Source organism: Sinohyriopsis cumingii, chromosome 13 (genome assembly GCF_028554795.1).
Source record: "Sinohyriopsis cumingii isolate HCF-2022 chromosome 13, ASM2855479v2, whole genome shotgun sequence".
In the NCBI taxonomy this organism is placed as follows: Eukaryota; Metazoa; Mollusca; class Bivalvia; order Unionida; family Unionidae; genus Sinohyriopsis; species Sinohyriopsis cumingii.
Window position 1 is genome coordinate 42,052,279 of NC_142973.1, and position 22,757 is coordinate 42,075,035.

The window sequence follows — 22,757 nt, forward strand, 5'->3', positions numbered from 1 at the left end:
CACATTAACGTTAGGGATATAAGCCTGCTACCTCTCGAATCCAGCCCTACTAAAAGACGAAAATTCGTCTTTTCGGTCTATCTCATATAGACCAAAGGGCAATAACTCTTGCCCCTTACCTCCCCTTGCCACCGCCAGGTGTCACCAATTTTTAAGCTTCACTTGTACTGATAACACGTACATTATACCTCCAAACAATCCAAGCCATCTTGGTGTTAAATTGGACAATCCGAAGTTAAATTTGGATTTATTGCGTTGGACAATCATTCTTCTACAGCTTGTATATATTATTTTAACAATTTTTCTCAAAATTGAGTGACTTTGTCACCCTTACGGATTTCGTTTACTGAAGACCATGTTACACACGCTATCGCGGAACTCATGTTGTTAATTAAAAGTTAACGCGACACTAACTAATTTCGCCTACTCCGTTAGTAACGTTTGTGGTATTAGCGAATTAATAACATGTTGAATTGCTAATTTGTGCTTTGTTTTCTTTTCTTGTGTCGTTTCAGTAGAAATGTCAACCAAATGCATGAAATACAAAATGTTCAAAGCAAAAGAAGACAACCATGACTCTTGTATTGTATGTACCAAGTGTACATTATCTATACCATGCAGCATGTGTAATACTTGGACAGAGCAAACGTGGGCTGATGTAGTCCACAAGGCAGCAAAAGGGAGGGATAGACGAAATAAGTCGAAGAAAGATATCATTGATGTCCTCATTATACATCCGAAGACAGCCTCCATTGCGAGCCTTGTGGGGGACGTTGGGGTCCCCCCTCCACCTAAAGTTCGTCGTTTGCAACCATCAGCCACAGTAACATCAGCGGCAATGGAGGGAAATAATGTTGACAGGGTACAACAGTCCAACTTTGAACAGATACGTCATTTGGTCCAGGAAACGATGACACAGCTATTGACATCAGGCCAGATATTACCCTTATTTCCCTCGCTCGCTAACACAGCTTTGTCTGACTCTTTGGGGGAATGTTCCCCCAATTTTAGGCTGCCCAGTGGGCGTAAGTCCCCCCGCATGTCCGAGCATGGCCTTCAGGCCTGTAAGTCGGGACGCATGGGGTTTTTACCGGATCCATTTCTTTATACAACCTCTACATCACCGGCCATCCAACTGTCCCAGCATGGGGACCCTATTGGTAAAACGATCCGACCAAACATGACTTACAGGGATTTTAGTGATAAATCCATCCGTCAAGCTGTACCGCCGGCAACATACCAATACTATGGCGGAGATTTTAGTGAGAAATCTGTCCGTCCAGCCAGGCCATTGGAGCAGCCGGTACCGGTGATAGCAGGACCATCGCCAACATTCAGACCGACGACAAGCCAGACAAACCAGCCGGCAGGGCCGGCCGTCCATATGCTCACGGCTTATCCACAAGGGAGAGTTAGTGACAGTGTTAAGGATGAGGAATAGCGTCATCTGTGCCACCTGGTATGCTCTATCCAGAAATGCAAGCTATTACAGAACACAACTCGGCACACAGTGAGGGTGACGAAACTCCTGCAAATCAGCCGTACACAGATCCAACCATGGAACGGACTGAGTTTGGCTTCAAGGTGGCAGTGGAAGAAATTTATAGGGTGTTGGCAATTTCAGAATGCCCTCCACCTCCTACCGCCACTCAAGACTACAAAGTTAAGGCGTCTGTAGATCTTGACGGGGAGGAAGAGACGCCGTCCTTCCGGCTCCTTCTGCAGTCGGCAAAAATTAAGGAGATCAACGATCGTCTATCAGGACGAATAGGTGATCGGGGAATGCCAAGGCATTCTTTTCAGAAAGCCAAATACCAGCGACGTTCTTGGGTCGCTGGTAAAAAACTCATTCAGACGCCTTCAGTACGGATCTTCCGGCCCTGGACAAAAATATGGCAGCAGTTCACATGTCTGCTCCACTGTTTTACAAAGTGGACAAAAATGTGTTCCATGCCACGTCAAAGCTAGTCTGGAATGTAGTCGCTACGTCTTCAATGTTAGACTTGGCTTCATTAGCCATTTTCTGACTCGCAGAAAAATCCGACAGTGACCACGCTTGGGAAGCAATGGCCCGGATTGCTAGAGTTATTAACAGGGCAGCTCACCATTCCATGGCTAATGCGTTGACTGCTTCAGCCAACTTAGACCTGATGCGACGTGACGCATGACTGCGGACCACATCGCTCAAGCACCATCATACTCTGGCTTTACGGATGACTCCGTTTGGGTCGCCTTTACTCTTTGGAGGAAAAATTGAAGAAGTTCGGAAGCAGGCAGCTCAGGAACTGCCCATTCAACTCACCGCCCAGCCCTCGCAGGCATTTAGAAAAAAATCAGCCCCTGCCACAGCGGAGGGATGATTGGCGGACCAGGGACAAGGGATCCTTACAATCAAATGTGCAGTATAGATCCCAACCCAATGCCAGGAGACAACAGTCTAATCAAGCTAGGAGGCAACCATACAGAGGCGGTAAGAAACAAAGTTTCTGTCTTCAAGCCTCCTAACTCTAAAAATTGACATACCCTCTCCACCACCCGTGGACAGCCTACCTGTGGGCGGCCGCCTCCTGCAATTTCAGGACCACTGGACCACCTTTTTTCCTCAGAGCGATTGGGTGATCCAGAGGGACTTTGGATTTCATTTATCCAACCCCCTCCCCTGTCCTCCTCTCCCCTCTTCACGGACGTACCGTCCGATCGGGAGAAGGGTACCTTTCTGCAACAGGAGATACGGTTGCTCATAGAAAAATGAAGATTGTGAAAAACCCGCAATCGCCGGGGTTTTATTCCAGGCTGTTTCTTATCCAGAAGGCAAACGGCAAGTTGAGGCCGATCATCAACCTGAGTCACCTCAACCAATACATTTTACCACTGAAATTCAAGATGGAAACGGCGAGATCAATCCATCTTTCCATCCGGCGGGACAAGTATGCCGTCAGTCTGGATATGACCGATGCATATTTTCACGTCCCTATCCACCCCGCATCACGGAAATTTCTCTGATTCGCTTACCGTGACGCGGTTTATCAGTTCCAGGTCCTACCCTTTGGCCTCAACATCAGCCCTTGGGCTTTTACCAAGGTTATGGATTGCGTTGTCACCCTGTTCCGCTCGACTTCATCTTCAGGGACAGCAGTGTACTTGGATGACATCCTTCAGAAACATATGGTAAGTTCAATTCTGCTCAAAGACAGAAACGATCTTTTAGCACTTTTAGATCATCTAGGCTTTCTCGTGAACTGGAAAAAGTCCGATCTCCGTCCATCTCAGCGTTTTGTCCATCTGGGTATGGAGTTTCTCAACGATCTGAATCTGGTACGGCTTCCTCGCGCTCGCATAATCCGGATCGTCGAACTCGTCGATTCCGTTTCCAACAGGACGTGGATTTCAGCGAGAGAATTCTTGCAACTCCTCGGATTATTCAATGCAGCGGCAGACTTGATCCCGCTTGGCCGTCTTTTTATGTGTCCCTTATAAATGACGTTACTGGCACAATGGTGCCCCTTTTCAAGTCCCCTCAATCAAACAATAATGATCATGCCTGAGATACGATCATTCTTGAGTCAGTGGCACAGCCCCGGTTGGCTGTCCACGGGGATTCCTCTGGAGATGCTCCAAGCGGAGATAACGGTATGTACCGACGCCAGTACCTACGGTTGGGGTGCCCACCTATTGCCGGACTTCGCTACAGTCAGCGGCACGTGGGAGCCAGGGGAGAGGCCTCTCCACATCAACCTTTTAGAAATGAGGGCTGTCATCAATGCCTTTCATTTCCGGAAGGATCAACTCTCAGGAAAAAACTGTCCTCATTATGTCAGACAACTCTGTGGTGGTGACTTACCTCTTCAAACAAGGGGGCACCAAATCACCAGACCTGTGCATTCTGATCTGGCAGTTTCTACGTTGGTGCGACAACCTCCACATCAACGTAAAATCAGACACATTCCCAGCAGACTCAATGTCTTGGCTGACAATTTATCCAGGAAAGGTCAAGTCATTCATACGGAATGGTCACTCCATCAATCAGTCTTTCTTCGGATTTGCACACTTTGCGGGTGTCTGATGATCGATCTTTTTGCGACAAGGTGGAATCACAAGTTGCCCACCTTCGTCTCTCCGGTTCCAGACCCAGAGACTTGGGCTGTGGACACTGTCAATCAGCTGGGAGGGGTTGTGGCATTCGCCTACCCTCCCACGGTTTTGGTACCAAAAATAATCCAGAGGTTAAGGGGTCAGAACTGTTGGATGATTCTGATTGCCCCTCTCAGATGGAACAAGTCCTGGGTCACCTATCTACTCAATCTAGCGATAGATCTACCCAGGAAGATTCCAACCAGCCCAAATCTTCTCAAACAGCCGCGGTCACAGATGTTCCACCCCTGCCTGGACCGTCTTGTTCTTCACGCTTGGCTCTTGTTCGGGCAGCCTTGCGAGACAAACAATTTAAACCTTCGATTGTGGAGAGAATCTCAAGAGCAAGAAGGCCCTCCACTCTGAAGGCTTACGAGGGAATGTGGCGTGTTTTCAGGGACTGGTGCCATATCAATAACATCGTCCCTTTGAGTGTCTCAATCCCTCAACTGGCTGACTTTTTTTCTCTGGCTTTTTGAGGAGAAACAGTTGGGCCCCAATTACTATCAAAGGCTACCGCTCCATGATATCAGACACATTCCACCATCATGGTAGATGTGATTTTGGGCATAACAAAGATCTATCAGATCTTTTAGCCAATTTTGATTTCAATCGACCAAAATCCCTCACCCTGTTTCCAAAAAGGAATCTGTTCTGGGTTTTAACATGGCTCAATTCAGACAAATTTGAACCTTTAGGCCACACTTCGTTAAAGCTACTATCATACAAAATATGTTTATTGATAGCCTTAGCTTCAGCATGCAGGGTGAGCGAGTTACATGCCCTTTTCAGTGACCCGAACTTTCTTCAGTTCAGATGAGATGGTTCGGTGGTCCTCCTGACGCAACCAGGCTTTGTAGCCAAAAATAGGTTACCATCCATTGGCAATCAAAGAATTGTCAATCGCTCGCTCTCTTCCGTAGATAAGTCAAGAGCAGCAGCCATGCAAGATCCTGTTCGTGCACTCAAGCACTATTTAAAACGCACAGAGGCGTGTCGGGACACACGTAAGCGCCTCTTTCTTCCAGTCAAAGCTGGTAAACGGGATATCACCCCTCAAGCCCTTGCTTCATGAAGCTCAGCGTACTCTGAGGTCTCACAAGATCAGAGTCACCTCATGAAGATTACAGCTCATGAGATTAGAGCAATCTCAGCGAGCCTGGCATTCGAACGCAATGTTTCGATCTGAGATATAATAGAAGCTGTTGGCTGGCATGCAGAGTCAACCTTCTCCAGTTTTTATCTCAGAGATTTGGCTTCGCAGAGGCAAACCTTGAATCTGGTAGGTCCGGTGTCGGCAGCCCAGATGACCACCAGACCCGTTTAAAACAATCAGCACAGCCTATCAGCTTCGCTGGATTCGTCAGTGAAATTTCATAGGTAAGAAGATTTCAATAACTATCTTCTTAACCGCATATAGGGGTCACATATCACGTGACCCTAGGCTGTGTTGCTGATGAAATTAGGAGAACGGGTTATCGTTTAAATGGGGAATCCAGCCATCATTCCCTAGAAGGTACCCGGGGTGGAGGTAGGACGCTCAGCATTCCCTCCTCCTATTAGTTATTCTCCTGACATTTATGTGATCGGGGAACGTATTTGAAGGAGAAAGCAAATTTTTAGTAAATTGTGTTTCTCCGAGAATACATACCCGATCACATTACTTAAAAACCGTCCCAACCACCCCGCTATGCAAGTATCCTCATATAATATATATTGCTCAGCTTAAAAAACTAGTGACACCTGGCAGTGGCAAGGGGAGGTAAGGGGCAAGAGCTATTGCCCTTTGGTCTATATGAGATAGACTGAAAAGACAAATTTTCGTCTTTTAGTAGGGCTGGATTCAAGAGGTAGCAGGCTTATATCCCTAACGTTAATGTGATCGGGTAAGTATTCTCAGAGAAACACAATTGACTAAAAATTTGCTTTTTAACCAAATCATTTTAAGGAGTTTAGGTTGGTTGAAAAATCTTGTTTGAGATTTTAATGGCACACATAAATTCAGGGTTAACTTTTTTCATTACAAGATAAGATTATAATGTTTTGCACTTGTTGGGTTTTTTCCATACTGTGATAGGAAATCTTTGCTTTGTATAACATGCACATATGTTGCTCTAGAATTCTTTAGTATTAAAGGTTTGAAAGGAAACAAAATAATTTATGCTCATTATGTTGTTTCCATGTAGCAACATAATGCAGGTCAGCAAAGTAAAGTTAGAATTTGTATTCTGTACATTGAAATGGCTTTAAATACTAATTTATAGGAATATAGTTGGATTTATTTCATGTGACACATTTTGTGGTTTTGTACATGATCCTCTTTTCTGACATGTGCTTTTGAAAGTCTTGAAAGAGAAGCATCTTCAGATTTGGAAAATGCATGAAATTAATTTCATCCTGAAAAAGAACTGGAAATATTTAGAAAAGCGTGGGAACCATGGTAAGATAACATGTAGTATTGAGGCAAGTGTTCTGTGTTAAGTTGTTGTTGTTGTTGTTGTTGTAGGGTTTAACGCAATTTTTCAGCACACGATAGGCTATACATGGCAGCCAGTATTAATGGTGGAGGAAGAACTCAACCACTCCAGACAGTCAGTACTATATACAGAGTTCCCACACTACCAGGAAATTGGGAAAAAGTCGGGAGAAATGATAACTTTTTTCCTGACCGTGATAAGTCCTAATGCGAAAACCTGGGAATTTTCTGCCACCACTTGACACCCAAAACAATCACATAACTGCGCTGTAACTAAACTGATTGTGAGTTAAATTTCTTGAGTTCTAACCAGAATATTCAGAGGGTGGGATGCTTGCATTAAACATATATGCCAAGTCGGTCCAAAATCTCAGTGGATTAGATTCGTCTAGTAGACTTTTATTTTCAAAGTCTGCTTGATATCCATATCTTTCCTTATGTGGAAGCTATGAAAACCACTCTAGCATCACAAGAGGCAAACATCGTGTTGGCAAAGTGTAGCTGCTTACCGGATTGCCTAGAAAACTTTAAACATTGCTAGATCAAGTGATACAGGCATGAAATGGATATGAAAATTACTTATTGTCTCAGAAATTATGAGTATTAAAATCATTGCTAGTCACATGAGTACATAAATCTAGCAACCCACATTTTCAAATGTTGTAGGGAAAAAATTAAAAATTATTAAATGTAAGTCATATACTGGTTGTAATCAAAATACAAAAATGAAAGAACACAAAGTTTTCCATATTTATATATTATGAAAACAACTTCTGGAGTTTTGTTGTGTCACAGGACTATAACGTTGACATGTGCTCTCTGCTTGATAAATCAGACTGGCCAGATTGCTGGTATTTACAAAAAGTATCTGACTTTCATTTACTATAATTGAATTTCTCTGCAAACAATTTAAAAATGGAGTTTGTTGTTGATATGTCGTGACTAATGGATTTCCAATGTTATCGTAAGTTTAAATTCTCTAGGCCCGCTGGTAAGCAACTACCATATGTTGCTACCACAATGTGGCAGCAAGTTCCAAATTTTCAATATGCAATTGCAACAACCCCACACCCCCATCCTAAATGTCCAAACCTGGATTAGAAAACGGACTGCTATTCCTTTTAATCCAAAACTGTAGTCCATATAGTTGAATCTCAGAGCAAAAATGAGAAATTGTCATCCCTTGTATTATATATTAAACAATTCAACTTGTTTAACGAATTACAAGAAGACAAGTTGATTTTACAGAAAATTCAGTCCTTGTATATACATCAGTATATAATTTTGAAGGTCGTTTGTCAAAATTTAAATCAACCCTTTTGAAAATTTTTTTAAATGATGGATTTTTAACCAGATCTTCTCCTGTTGATTACGTTGTTTGAAAAATCTTGCTTGGGATTTTATTGACACAGATAAAGTCAAGGTTAAACTCTCTTTGTTACAAGACAAGATTCTAAAAATCTTGCTTGGGATTTTATTGACACAGATAAAGTCAAGGTTAAACTCTTTGTTACAAGACAAGATTCTAAAAATCTTGCTTGGGATTTTATTGGCACAGATAAATTCAGGGTTAAACTCTTTGTTACAAGACAACATTCTAAAAATCTTGCTTGGGATTTTATTGACACAGATAAAGTCAGGGTTAAACTCTCTTTGTTACAAGACAACATTCTAAAAATCTTGCTTGGGATTTTATTGACACAGATAAAGTCAGGGTTAAACTCTCTTTGTTACAAGACAACATTCTAAAAATCTTGCTTGGGATTTTATTGACACAGATAAAGTCAAGGTTAAACTCTCTTTGTTAACAAGACAAGATTCAAAAAATCTTGCTTGGGATTTTATTGACACATAAAGTCAGGGTTAAACTCTCTTAACAAGACAAGATTCTAAAAATCTTGCTTGGGATTTTATTGACACAGATAAAGTCAGGGTTAAACTCTCTTTGTTGCAAGACAAGATTCTAAAAATCTTGCTTGGGATTTTATTGACACAGATAAAGTCAGGGTTAAATTCTCTTTGTTACAAGACAAGATTCTAATTATTTGCATTTATTGTTTTTTTTTATACTTTCTATAAGATGCATATATATATATATTGCTATAGAATTCTTTAGAATTAAAGGTTTGAAAGGAAACAAAACTACTGTATGTTCATTATGTTGTTCCCACTTAGCAACATAATGCAGGTCAGCAAAATAAAGTTAGAATTTTTATTTTGTATACTTGAAATGACTTTACATGCCAATTTAAAGGAATATAATCAAACTTGTTTTGTGTGACCATTTTGTGGTTTTGTACATGATCATCTTTTCTGGCTTAAATATTTTGGAGAGTCTCGAAAGAGAACCATCTTTAGATTTAGAAAATGCAGGTTTTATAATCTAAAATGTTCTTTAATTCCATTCAGTAATGGTCATATGTGAACCTTGAAAAAATTAATTTCATCCTGGAAAATCCCTGGAAATGACCTGGAAATTTACATTTAGAAAAGCGTGGGAACCATGTATATATGTTAAGGCTTCATTGGACACTGATGAAGATGACGAACACTTGCCCTTAAGAATTTTACAGCAAGCAACAAAGATCACAGAAATCACCATTCTTCAACAGCCATTGCAGAAGTCACCAGGCATCACGCAGATAAAATTGGCAACCCCGGTAATCCATTGGCTTCTTTTCTGTGACTCAGTTACCTACAAATTTCTCACTACACTGGTACAAATCTCTGTGGCTTGGTACCATGAAAAATATTGTACCATGCTATTTCTGAACATACTGCGATATGCACCATGGTATACCACCATTATATTAAGGACCAACAGTTTCTTGTTCTGGTGCAGGGGCCAGACACTTTTTTTCTTTCAGTTTCTGTTTGTCAGTACTTTGCTCTGATTTATAGCATATATATATATATATATATATATATATATATATATATATATATATATATATATATATATATATATATATATATATATATATATATATATATATATATATATATATATATATATATATAGATAGATAGATAGATAGATAGATAGATAGATTATTTAAAAGAAAATGATCTTGAGATAAAAGAAAAGAAAATATCTCGGCTCAGAAGAAAATAGCAGCTCCCCCCACCCCACCCCCCAAAAAAATAATAATATTTGATGATCAGTACCTTATAGTAATTGAATTTGCTGTGTGTGTGTTTGTAAATTGTTGAATGAGCTGACAATAGAGATTTTGTTGATAAAAATAGGAAGCGCTGACACATTATTAATGTAAAAGGCAAGGAAACTTGGACTGGTGTACCAACACCCAATCAAGATATTTATCAGAGATGGCCAGTATTCATAAACCACACTTACTCAATAATTGAGAAGAAATCTAGTGGACATGACAAATTATGTAAATATTCAACAAGAAAACAACTGCTCTACTGAAAAATATTAGAATGATTCACGGTCTTACAAAGAAATGATGTTCTTAACATCTTAACATATGTTATTGAATTACAAAAAAATGACTTTGGGGGTGGGGGTTGTTTGTTTAATCCAAAATTTTCCAAAAAGTTAGATTTGCCCAAGTATCTTTCACATCATCCCATTTATGCCACCACATTGGCATATGTTGAATATGATAAAAAAAGATCATAAATATAATTATATTTGTAATATTAAAAATTAATTTGTGACGATACAGTTGTTTGTATAAAAAAAATGTTTTTGGATTTATTTTGTCGTAAAAAATGAAAACATACCATTAATGCAATTAAATCTGTAATGATATTGCTTGGGAATTTTTATACATTCCTTAATGACAAAAACTATTGAAGCACTCGTACATACAGTGTTTGAGGCACACGGAGAACATTAATGGCAACCCTCAAAGGATCTTACAGAAAAGGAAGACATAACCCCACAATCGCTGGCCACTTGGCTAAACGAGGTTATTTGATCAATGTGCTCTGAATTATTGCAGAGTCAGTTAATACTGAAGAAGATTTCGGCTCATGAAATACGAGAAATTTCCATGAACCTTGCCTTCAAGCATGACATCAAAATTCAACAATTCAAGTAGTCATTTAACTGTCATGCTCAGTTTACTTTCTCCAGCTTCTATTTAAGTGACAAGCTGAATGCTGAGAGAGCTGAATCTCCTCCAGTAGCTGCCCAGACATTTACCACAATCTTTTAATGACAGCACAACCTCAACTGGCATGACCTTACAACTTTCCCTGGTTTCACCTGGGAAACTTTTGACTAAGGCAATAGTCAGGTGCAAGATCCATCAGGAATTGCTCTCACACGTCTAAATGCATAATCTTTGGTTGTGTTGCTTTCATGTTAAAAGTTCATCTATTCAGTAGAGTAGTCTTCATGTTCCTTCAGAGTGATACGAATAGAGGTTGGATGCTCAAACATTTCTTCTCTCACCTACTTTCCTTATTTTAATGTGATCTGTCTTTGATGGAGAAAGGAACTTGTTTAATAAATTAAGTTTCTCCTAAATTGCATACATAATCACTTGACTATCGATTCCTCCCACATTACCACAAATATCAGTTTACTGTTAAAGGTTTCACTCAAGTTTAAACCAATAATCAACTGGGATATGGGTGGCCACCTGGCAGGAGCAGTGGGATTAAATCTGTAAGAGTTGCTTCCCATTGTATTTTGTAAATCCTGGAAAAACTTGTTTTTCATATTTCAGGGATGACTAAATCTGAAGGTAGTAGAGGTTATTCCCCTACTGTTAATATGATTGGGTACATATTTTCAGAGATTTACATGATTTATGGTACAAACAAATGTCCTTTCTCTTTAATAAAAAGGACATTATTTTTTATTTTTTATATCCAGTTTTATTCACTGGAAGTCCATACTTTGTACCTTATATTTGTTTTTCTTTCTTATTCTGTCAGTCTCAGTCAAGCACTTTACTCTCTTCAATACTAGAAAAGCTTACAGTGAGAGAGCAGACTGGTCTCAGTTTATAATTAAAACTTCAGGTGGTGTTAGATGGGTCAGAGAATAAGTTTTGGAAAACAATTTATCGTACAATCAAATTTAGGATGTGAACATCATCAACATTTATATTCTATAAATGCTTATTGAGTAAGTGTTTAACCTCAGCAAGTAGAAACCAATGGATTAAAACTCTAGGACCATTCAAGATATCTCAATATGAAATTTGGTACACTTTTTGGACTAGTGATGTAGATGTGCATTGTACTCTTCACAATCATCAATTTCAATATTTGTAACATTTTCATCAATTTGTCTGTTTTCTATCATTCACACTTGTTTACAGAGCAAAACACCAGTGCATTCTGGGTATTTCAATGAATCTTAGTTTGGACTGGTGATCAAAATGTGCATTTACAATTTACAGTTCTTCTGTATTCTCTGAGTTTGGGGATTTGAGCTTATACTCAAGTTCTCGTCTCAAATAGTTGACCTGGTATATTTCATAACCGTGGGACAGGGAAGATCCTGACCCGGATATATTTTAGAACACCGAGCCAGGGAAGATCCTGACCTGGATATTTTAGAACACCGAGCCAGGGAAGATCCTGACCCGGATATATTTTAGAACACCGAGCCAGGGAAGATCCTGATTAGGTCTGTTTTTTGAGAAATCTGGGTCTCGGTCTGTTTGAGAATTCTGGGTCAGGGTAAATGCTGACCTGGGTGTATCAGACAATACAAGACCAATCCCTATAGTCATAAAAACCTTTAATTTTGTGTAACTTTTCAATTACAGTTAGGAAAATTTGGGCATGATTTTATTGTTTGAATCCCTACATACAAGTCAAATGCCAATTATTACTGAGTTATTCTTAGTACGATTGTTCCAGTTAGCACTTGGAGTCAGAGTGAAAAGTTTGCTCAGCCTATTTTGTGACTTCAGGGCCAGGATCCAGTTTCAGTAAATTTCCTCAGTTTGAGATTTAGCATTATCTTACTAAAGATTTCTGTCAATACAGGGATTTTTTTTGTTATAGGTATTATACAAGGGTGAAAGAAACTCTTTAATTGTCTAGAATGTTGCCCTTTTATTATTTTTCCCCAAGATAAAACAATATTAGTTTCAGAAAGATGCAAGCTTCTATGATTATATTTTAATTATTTAATCCTTAATGCCCTATTATTTGTTCAGTGAAAAACCAAGCAGTAGGAAAGAAACTGAAAAATCTCATTATGAGGAAGAATTTTTGAGATGTTTAATGAAACTGGGGCCAGATCTATGTTATTCCAACAACAAAAACCCTTCTCTTCAAGTGCTTTGTGCAGGAGGAAGATTGAGTGTAACAATCTGGTGCACTCTATAGCAGTGCTATTAGTAAAGTATGGCTTATGCAGCAGGCTATAGGGACAAACATGGTACAAATATACCAATGATTTCTATACAGCAGGCCATAGGGACAAACATGGTAAAAATATACCAATGATTTCTGCTATAGGGACAAACTATATGGTACAGATGTACCAATGATTTCTGTACAGCAGGCTATAGGGACAAACACAAACATGATATAACTGTACCAATAATTTCTGTACAGCAGGCCATAGGGACAAACATGATACAAATGTACCAATCATTTCTATACATCAGGCCATAGGGACAAACGTGGTACAAATGTACCAATCATTTCTGTACAGCAGAGTGTACAGTTAAACATGGTACAAATGTACCAATCATTTCTGTACAGCAGTTTATAGGGACAAACATATGATACAAATGTACCAATATTCAGATGAAAAAGATTTTTTTGGCTAAGTGGTTAAGGCCTTGGACTTGTAACCAGAAGGATGTGGGTTTGATTCCCACCCCGAGTGGTCTAAAGCACTCACCGTTCCGGATCACTGCCATCTCACCTTTGCGTGGGTTCGAGTCCAAGGTTCGGCAAGCGTGGGTATGTGGGAAAGCCTGCCAGTAGCTTCTCGTGGGTCGGTGGTTCTTCCCTGGGTTTTTCAGGGTTCTTCCTCCACCAGTTATACTGGCCGCCATGTATAGCCTATAGTGTGCTGAAAAATGACATTAAACCCTAGAACAACAACAGCCCACCATCAATTCAACTCTGACCTGCTACTGTGGTGTGTCCTTGGGCATCTTGCCATAGCATGATATTACCTTCAAAATGTTCTGTGTTACAGCACCAAAAAGCCAAGCCAGTCAGAAATTATACTGTGGTAGTAATATTTTACAATTTTTTAATCCAGGTTATTGCAGCCAGAGGAAAGGAGAGGCCCTTAGAGGAACATGAAGGGGAATTAGAAATTGAGTTGACTAAAGGAGACAGTGAACTTGCTGACAGCAGTCAAACAACAACTAATAAACCCAGGCGTAGTACCCGTTCATTTGGCCAAACAAATAACAACATGCCAGACAGAGTAAAGGCCACACCTTCAGGAAGACGAAGTAGGAGAAAGAAATCATCCTGATAAAAAAAAAACAATGGATTTTCTTATCTGTCCTGTGGTTTGTGTGTTCCCTTGACTTTATCAACCTTATATTTATTCACGAATAAGGTTCACTCGACCTCAAACAGCATAAACCCAGTTTTGACTTCACATCTTGCGTCTGGGTCTTTACTGTTATCCTGAAATCATATGTACAATGAACAGAACACATGCCAACCTGCCAGTAAATTATACAATGGTAAATCTGGTTCTGTGTTGTTTGCAGCTGGTGTATATTATAAATAGATAAACTTTACTTATGAGACAGACTTTGACCTTTATACTAAAGAACTCGTTCATAATGATAATGTAAAAAGAATTTTAATTTTAACAGAGTATTTACACAAGCTTGAATGATTACTTAAACATATGCATTTCTTCCTGCTTATAATGATATTCTGCAAATTCAGTTGCTACCTGATATTCAATTATAAAAGTTCCTTCTACTGTATACACCCACTTAATTGTATCTTGCCTTTCTAAAGAAAAGCTAGGGGCATTTCCATCTGTCTGCCCACCATCCATCAGACTTTCAATTTGAACTAAATAACTTTAAAGCCATTTGAGATAAGATATAAAATTTTGTATACTTATAAATCATAATCATCAATCTTCAAGGTCAAAGTCAAAGTCATGGCTCATTATTTTCAATTTTCCCTCAATGTACTCTATAATGTTAAAGCTATTCGAGATTAAGGAATGAGACATCATATACTTATATAATCAGTGTCACATACCCCGATCAGGCTCATACCTCCAAGATCAAGGTGGTCATGACTCAATATTTTACATTTTCATCACACTTTCTCTTCCACTCCATAACTTTAAAGCTGTTTTGAGATTAAGAAAAGAAGCTTGATACATTTGTAAATCATCTTTATTAGGTGTGTCAAGTACCACATAGGGGGTCACATCTTCAAGGACATGGTGATGGCTCAGTATTTTAAGTTTCCAATCAACCTTTCCTTTGCGCTCCATAACTTAAAAACTTGTTGAGATTAAGGAACAAGACTTGTGTACCACTTTTGGGGTCCTATCATCTGGGTCAAGGTCATAGCTTTGTATTTTCATTTATTCTTAATGCTTTCCCTTTTTCTCTATAACTTCTAAGATGTTTGAAATTAAGGAATGAAACTTGGTATACTTGTACATCATCACTCAAAGGGTTTTTATGTACCATGTTAGATGTGCTATCTTCAAGGTCAAGGTTACAGGTCATTATTCAAGTTTTCCATCTTACTTTTCCTTCCACTCACCATAGTAGTGTGGACAAAAATTCACTGCTTATGTTTGGTCCTATACTTAGGATTAAGGGGAAGACTTAAGAATATGCATGTACTGTACTGATGCTTTAGTACAGAAGTCTGTTTCATATGAAACAATTTATGTGGGGAAAAAAGTTAAAATTATTATCTTTTGCTAAAGAATACATTTATTTATATATTTTCTTTATGATATGATTGCAGATGGGTAAGCAATCACAGAATAATTTCTTTCTTTAATATATTTTTGTCATATGTTGGAGAATTTCTTTTCATGAGTACAGTTTTTGAGAGTAAACTGTTGAAATATAGTAATTGTTTATGGTTTTGAAGTTATTATTGGAAACGACCCATTATCTGACTGCAAGAACACTGAAAAATCTTCTGGTATCATTGGGGGTCCCAGGTTCTTGGACTTTCAATGACTATCATATGATTCTCGCATTAAATCTCACAATTTGTTTTCAAACCAGTTGGCAGCTGTCAAAGACTGATTCCTTCGATAATATTTCACAAGATGCCCTTCAAGCAGGAAAATAGTTGGTTTTTTGATGTGGATGGTCACCTTTTAGTACAGCTTCATTGACAAGCACAGTAATGCACGTTTAACATCCAAGAATTTGCATAGGACACAGTGCTGAAACTAGAGCAGCATCATTAGAAACTTAAGATTTCATACTGACAGTTGTCATACGATGAAGCACAAACGTAAGACCATACTAACAACAGTTGTTTATTGGATCATTATTGCTGCAATGAAAGATGACACTTTTGGAAAATGACAGTACAGGTGCAGAATACATGAGCAAAGACGGGCCAACAAATGTATGCACTGGTGTTCAGCAGTATGTGAAGTTTTCATCTATAAATATATAATCTTCCCAATTATGATATTTATAAACTTTTTTTATAAACTTTTAATTAAAAAAATTTCTTATTCGGATTCAATATTTTGCTTCCCTCTGGCTCAGCTTTATTTGCATATGTCAGTTGATTTTGCAGCAAGGTTTGATGGCAAAACAGAAACTATCAGTTCAGTACTTCTTTGATATGTAGAAAATAATGTTTCCATTTTATTATATTATTTAGTATATTCCTTGTCACAGAGGTAAACATTATGCTGCCAAAATCATTTGTATTTATTTTCTGCATGATAATCAATATTGACGGTGGCTACTGGGGACGCCTAAACACTTTGTACTTGTAAGCTATGTAGTCATTGATTACATTCTGTGTATTGAATGTCTTGGTGTGTGTAGCCATTTTTTGTGGGGATTAACTGTGTTAAAGCATGGAACATCTTGCTAAATGCTTTTCACTTCAAAATTTTGATTTTATTGGGTATAAATTATGTTCGCATTCCATTATATATCATGATTTGGTCTATTCAGTTAAAGGTATTAAATGGTGATATATTCTTATATGATATTGTTTACCCCATGAATCGACTAATCCAAGGTTTGTAACTTGTATGCATAAAGCACAGAAAAGCTTATTTTCTGCCCTTAGTAGAAATTTAATTTTCATTATGTGTAAATTAAAGGCAGGTTATGCCGTGGGACATTTTCTTGAAGGTGTTTGCATGTGAAAGGAGTGCTATTACAGTAGTGATTTACTTTCATGAATGGCTGATCTTGTTAAGAAATGGTTTCATAAAAGGAAAAGTGTTTTTAGGCTTCAGCATCAAATACAGGATCTCCATAGCAATCATCTGTCCATCGATCTGTTTGCCCATCTGTCCATCCATTGATACTTGTAATGAGCAAAGTCCTGAAACCCATAAACACAATTGTATGCTGCTTTGTAGTGAATTGATTTTAAATGGGCTTTTACAAAGTTTCATCATTTCAGGTATAGTTTTGACATAGCTATTAAACTTTTTCAATCAATTTTAGATCTCATGCCATGAGTCCTTTTAACCAGCATAACACAGGAACCATTGAACGTATTCCAATGTAATTCTGGTGTGCACATTCTCTTTATAAATTAGTCCCTTTTATCTGATTTGCCTTGTCAGTAACATTATGGACAGAGAAATGACCCTTTACAATCTTCATCTGAGGTGTTGCTTGCAACCAGCATAGCTCAGCAACATCAATTTCATATTTTCTGATGCAGTTTGTTATGAACTTTTTCTCATAGACGTAGTTGTACCTTGTGTGTGATTTGTCTCATCACCTTTTTTTTTAATATGAGATGTTGTTTGCAACATGGTATTGCACAAGAACCATTCAACATATTCCAGTTTGATTTGGTGTGGACATTGACTAGTAGACTTTATGGGTCTACTCCACTTTAGACAGATGTACCATTTGTCAAACATATTGCCGTTGCATAGAAACCTGGAATGTTGCTTGCTGTCGTCAAACTAAGGAACCGTTTAATACATTCTAATGGAATTTTGTAAGAACATTGTTTCTTAGATGAAAGATACCATATGTGCTTGCTTATAATCAAGTCAAACTGCAAACAACAAAGACCCTGATTTACTGTAGCATAATGCATCTGCAGATTAGAGTCTGTGCTGGCAGATCTGGGTTTGTACAGCTTTCTCTCGGGCTCATTTTTTAAGTGAATATGTACTGCATGTCATTTATGTGTTTTATTATGTTGACACCATTTTAGACAGAGTTATGGCTCTTGTCAATCAATTTTTACATGCTAATAATCAGCACTACTCTAGAATATTCAATTTGACGTGAACATTATTTCACAGACCGATGTGTCTTGCTTACTCCACATTATATGGAGAGAGGACTCGCGTTGGTCAACTTTATAGCTTTAGTTTAAATGGGAGGTTGCATGTATTGATGAGATCTTAAAAGGAGCCGGAATTGGTAGTGTTAGGCCTGTAATACATACAAATTTTTATACACGGCATAAAACATACAGTAAGCAAAATAAAAAAGAAGATAGTATTTAAGATAATGCATATACAATAATATGTGCTAACACTATAAAATAGCTATACATTACACAAGTTTTGTTGTGAGTGTGTCTTTGTGATGCCACCACTAATAGCTGGGGAGAAAGTGTTCCTGATGTTTCTGTGTAATTATGTGCTATCTCTCTGCAAATTTTCCTAGTTCATGTTTTTAATACTATTCATAAGAATTGCTGAGAAAAGAAAGGGATCGAATCTAGCACAGATTGTTCGATTTATGACATACCTCCATGTACAGAAATTATCTTAGTTTGTTATTTGCCTATAGTTTGTTCATACTTGGAAGAAGACATTATGAAGTTACGACATTGCTTGCTCACTCCTTTGATTTTGAGTCAAGGTCACGGCTAAGACAAATATTTCTGCAATACACGTGTCATCCCTTTAACCTTGGAATCAAGGTCTCTTTCGTTGAAAATTTGTTTTAAGGTTTTGGTTAACGTTTTTCATTTATTTCCATTTCCTAAACCACTTGATAATTTTGTTCACACAGTTCATGAATAATTATAATTCAAAGACAATTCATTCAGCTACATGTTCATTTAGTCTTTGACATTGATCAAGGTCAAGATCAGTGATACATAGTGTTCAAACATTGTTATAGTTTGTTATTTTGATTTTAATCACTAATCCCCTTGATGTATTTTGTTCATACATTAAGAAACTAATATTAAACTGGGACAAATTTTGCAGCAGTGATGCTTTAACCTTTTGACCTTGGTGTCAGAGTCATATGTTTTTTAGTAATGCATCAATCATGGCGTCGACATTCAGGTTCTGGCCTTCTTATCCTTGAATATACATATTATTGCTTTGATATAATAATAGACAACATTTTAGAGTGATGTACATTGCTTTAAATTTTGATATGATTATATATTTATGAATAAAATTATATTTAAAAAGTATTTGTTTATTTATTTATTTCTGCATATATACCTACCTGATCAGGCTGATCATCAAAATGTAGAGCAGGACAAATACCGTCTATACTCACTTATATGTTGATTCAAACTGCAAAGAATAAAAGTTCTGCCGTATTATAGTGTGCATGAAGATCAGGGTCCATGTTGGTTGTTCTACTAATTATTTTTCCTAACAAACTGCACAGATCAAGATATTCTGGCTAATTATGCAATAGCAGATCGGGGTCTATACAATTTGAAGTTGGAGCTTATTTCAGAGTAATTAAAGCTCGAATGTACTGGTCAAAGGCCCAACACACTTTCATACCTGTCAGCAAAAAAAAGCAAGTCAAGGATACCGATGTTTACAGTGTATTGTGGGATACTATAAAACCATGAAAGTGACTTTTTGTGCAGAAAAGGGATCATGAATGTGGACAAAACACTGAGTCTTTTTATGCGTAGCTTTAACAATCTGAGAATGTGATTCAACCTGTGAGAGAGAGAGAGACAAATATACACCAAACAGAACGGAAAGTACTATCCCAGGAATCTGCAGAAGAATGCTTAATAATATTAACATTTTTTTTTTATAAATACGAATATACAATATTATACAGGTTAGAAATGTTTCTATTCGTACTTTACGGAGATTCGAACCCGGAACCACGGGGGAAAAGGCACTTATCGTCAAGTATACAATTTTTATAACTGAATGGCATTATGATTTGAACCGTTGTAGTGCCAAAATGAGGAGGGGGGTGCCAACGAAATGTTTGTAGAGACTTCCCTGGTGCATTCTTGTATGTTTCAGTTGATGCCACTAAAATACTCGTGTGTTCATTAGTACTTTCAAGACTGGACTATTGTAACTCGATTCTGTCTGGTTCATCTCAATATCTGCTCCAGAAACTTCAAAAAGTTCAAAACACAGCTGCTCGGATCATACTTAGAGTACTACGATCAGAGCACACCTCCCCGCTGCTCTGTACCCTACACTGGCTATCCATTCGATCCAGAATCAAACACAAAATGTGTTCTCTGTGCTACGTTTCACTCTCGAACTCTAGTCCAACATACCTATCCGACCTCACCCATTGTATACACCAACAAGATACTTACGCTCCTCTTCTGACAATCGTATACTTATTATTCCCACTATGAAAACAAAGTCATATGGACAGCGTTCTTTTGCATACCTTAAATATTCTCAGCATGTTTTTTTATGTTTTTTAATTTCATGGTGTTTGTTTTTGTAATCATGTCATTAAATGTTTAATCTTATAGGTTTTGCCTGATGTTGTAAAGCGCTTAGAGCTTCTAAAGATTAGGTGCTATACAAAGTCCTCGTTATTATTATTATAATTATTATATGTCTAGCTTCATTACGACCTCGTCAAATACGAATTTCTTTTATTTTGAAATAGTTACTGCATGTATATTTTGTTGACTTCATGACTTCCCATTAACCCAAATTTCTCTAATGTTTACACACCTTTTCGTCGCTCAATGTTTATCGTCCAAACTGACGTACATTATTTACCCTGTGTAGAACAATCGCCTAACTGCGATTAACATAAATGATACTGAGACCTGCATGCATCTCTCTCTCTCTCTCTCTCTCTCTCTCTCTCTCTCTCTCTCTCTCTCTCTGTCACCGCTCCGGTGGTCTAGTGGTTAGAGCGTCCGCCTCGGATGCGGGAGGTCGTGGGTTCGATCCCCGGCCGAGTTATACCAAAGACTTACAAAAACGGTACTAACAGCTGCCTCGCTTGGCGCTCAGCATTAAGAGGTTAGTGTTAGGGCTGGTCGGCCTGGTGTCAGGATATTGTGACTGGGTGGGACATCATGCTAAATGTCTGTGGCATTATGCCCCAGTGCTAGACATCACTATAAACTGCCACATTGCAGACATCGTAGTGATATGACTGAAAAATTTTTAAAGTTACGTTAAAAATCCAAATCACATCACATCACTCTCTCTCTCTCTCTCTCTCTCTCTCTCATATAACTCAAAGGCCTGAAAAACCCTACCGCTCCGGTGGTCAAAGTGGTTAGAGCGTCCTCCTTAGATTCCAGAGGTGGGTTCAAACCCCGGCCGAGTCAGACAAATTGCTTATAAAAATGGTACTAGCAGCTGCCTCGTTTGGCGCTCAGCATTAAGAGGATAGTGTTAGAATTGGTCGGCCTGGTGTCAGGATAATGACACCGTGTGGGACAAGATGCTACATGTCTGCGGCATTATGCCCCACTGCTATACATCATCGTGAACCGCCACATTGTAGCGATATGACAAAGATTGTTAAGCTACGTTAGAGATAAAACACAAAGACACATACACACTTGGAAAGCCCGTTTCAATCCTTGAACAGAACAGTTGAGTTGTGACTGCTATACCAAAGTGAAAAGTAGTTTTGTTTTCACAAAATAAAGCTGCAACAAAAATAATTTATATATTTCAAATTATTTTCGCTGGTGTTTAAAGGTTTTTCTCTCGATTGTCTATTTGTATTGGCTATATTACCTGTAAAATGGATTGGTTGTGTACGAGGAGGATGCGATCAAACAACTTTTAGCATCTGATTCACAGAAACGGGAGCGTTTATTTATTTTTAAACTACAGAACGTTAACTTTCACAAACTTGTATGTGGGTACATTTAAAATATATGTACAATTAGAACATTGTATAGTATTTTTTTGAGGGAATATAAGTATTACATATTTTGTAAAGTCCAAACAATTTTTAATTGCTGTGGTCTTCGTTTGCCAAGTTGACGTTAGTGTTTAAATTTTCAACATTTTACATTCAGCACTGCGGTATACATTGGCGGAGTAAGCATCGGATTCAGTGAAAGTTCGCAATAACTTGTAACAGCTTGAATGTAGCCATTCCCTTACAGAGATAAACGGTGAAACATAAACAACGACCATACTGCCATACTAATGTCAAAGTAAGTAAATAATGGCATAACCATAACGAACGGGGTGTGTGGGGTGAAAGCATGATATCGATTTAAAAAATAATAAAAACACAAAATGACAGTAAACAAGAGCCTGATATATTTTATAAGCGTACTAAATATTAATTCTAAGCAAGTTCGCATGGGTAATATAATAAACCGGATTGCTCTATATATTCGTTTGTAAGTCAAGTCAAGCTGCAAAGAACAAACGATCCTGATCTGCCGCAGCATAATGCGCCCGCAGATCGGGGTCTATGATGGTTGTTCTACTGACTTCTAGCAAACTGCGCATATCCAGATCGACCGGCGCATTATGCGACGGCAAATCTAGGTCTGTGCATTTTGCAGTTAGCGAGTAAAAATGGCATTGGTGTGCAAATTAAATATACTGGCCGCAATTACACATAGATATGTCCTGATTTTAAAAAATCGTTATCAAGATAAATTATTACTGCTTATTGAATTTTTTTAAAAAATTGTTTTTCCTATTATTATTATTATTATTATTATTATTATTATACAAATGCAGCAGTATCTCTACTGTCACTATAAGCATCACAATATGATGGGAAATGATTGTTATCTCTCACACTATCTGCTATGTTATACGCTTACTAAC

The 22,757-nt window shown here is 38.1% G+C and overlaps 1 protein-coding gene across 1 annotated transcript in view; it reads left to right on the top strand.

Annotated features, from left to right (window-relative positions):
• The window catches only part of LOC149785286 (condensin-2 complex subunit D3-L-like), a 203,629-nt gene extending 189,115 nt beyond the window's left edge, over positions 1-14,514 (top strand). Inside the window, exon 46 of the mRNA XM_089979161.1 lies at positions 13,824-14,514. Coding sequence (XP_089835287.1) covers positions 13,824-14,045 — 222 coding nt within the window. The 3' untranslated portion in view covers positions 14,046-14,514. The remainder of the gene's footprint in view (positions 1-13,823) is intronic.
• Positions 14,515-22,757: the final 8,243 nt, after the last annotated feature.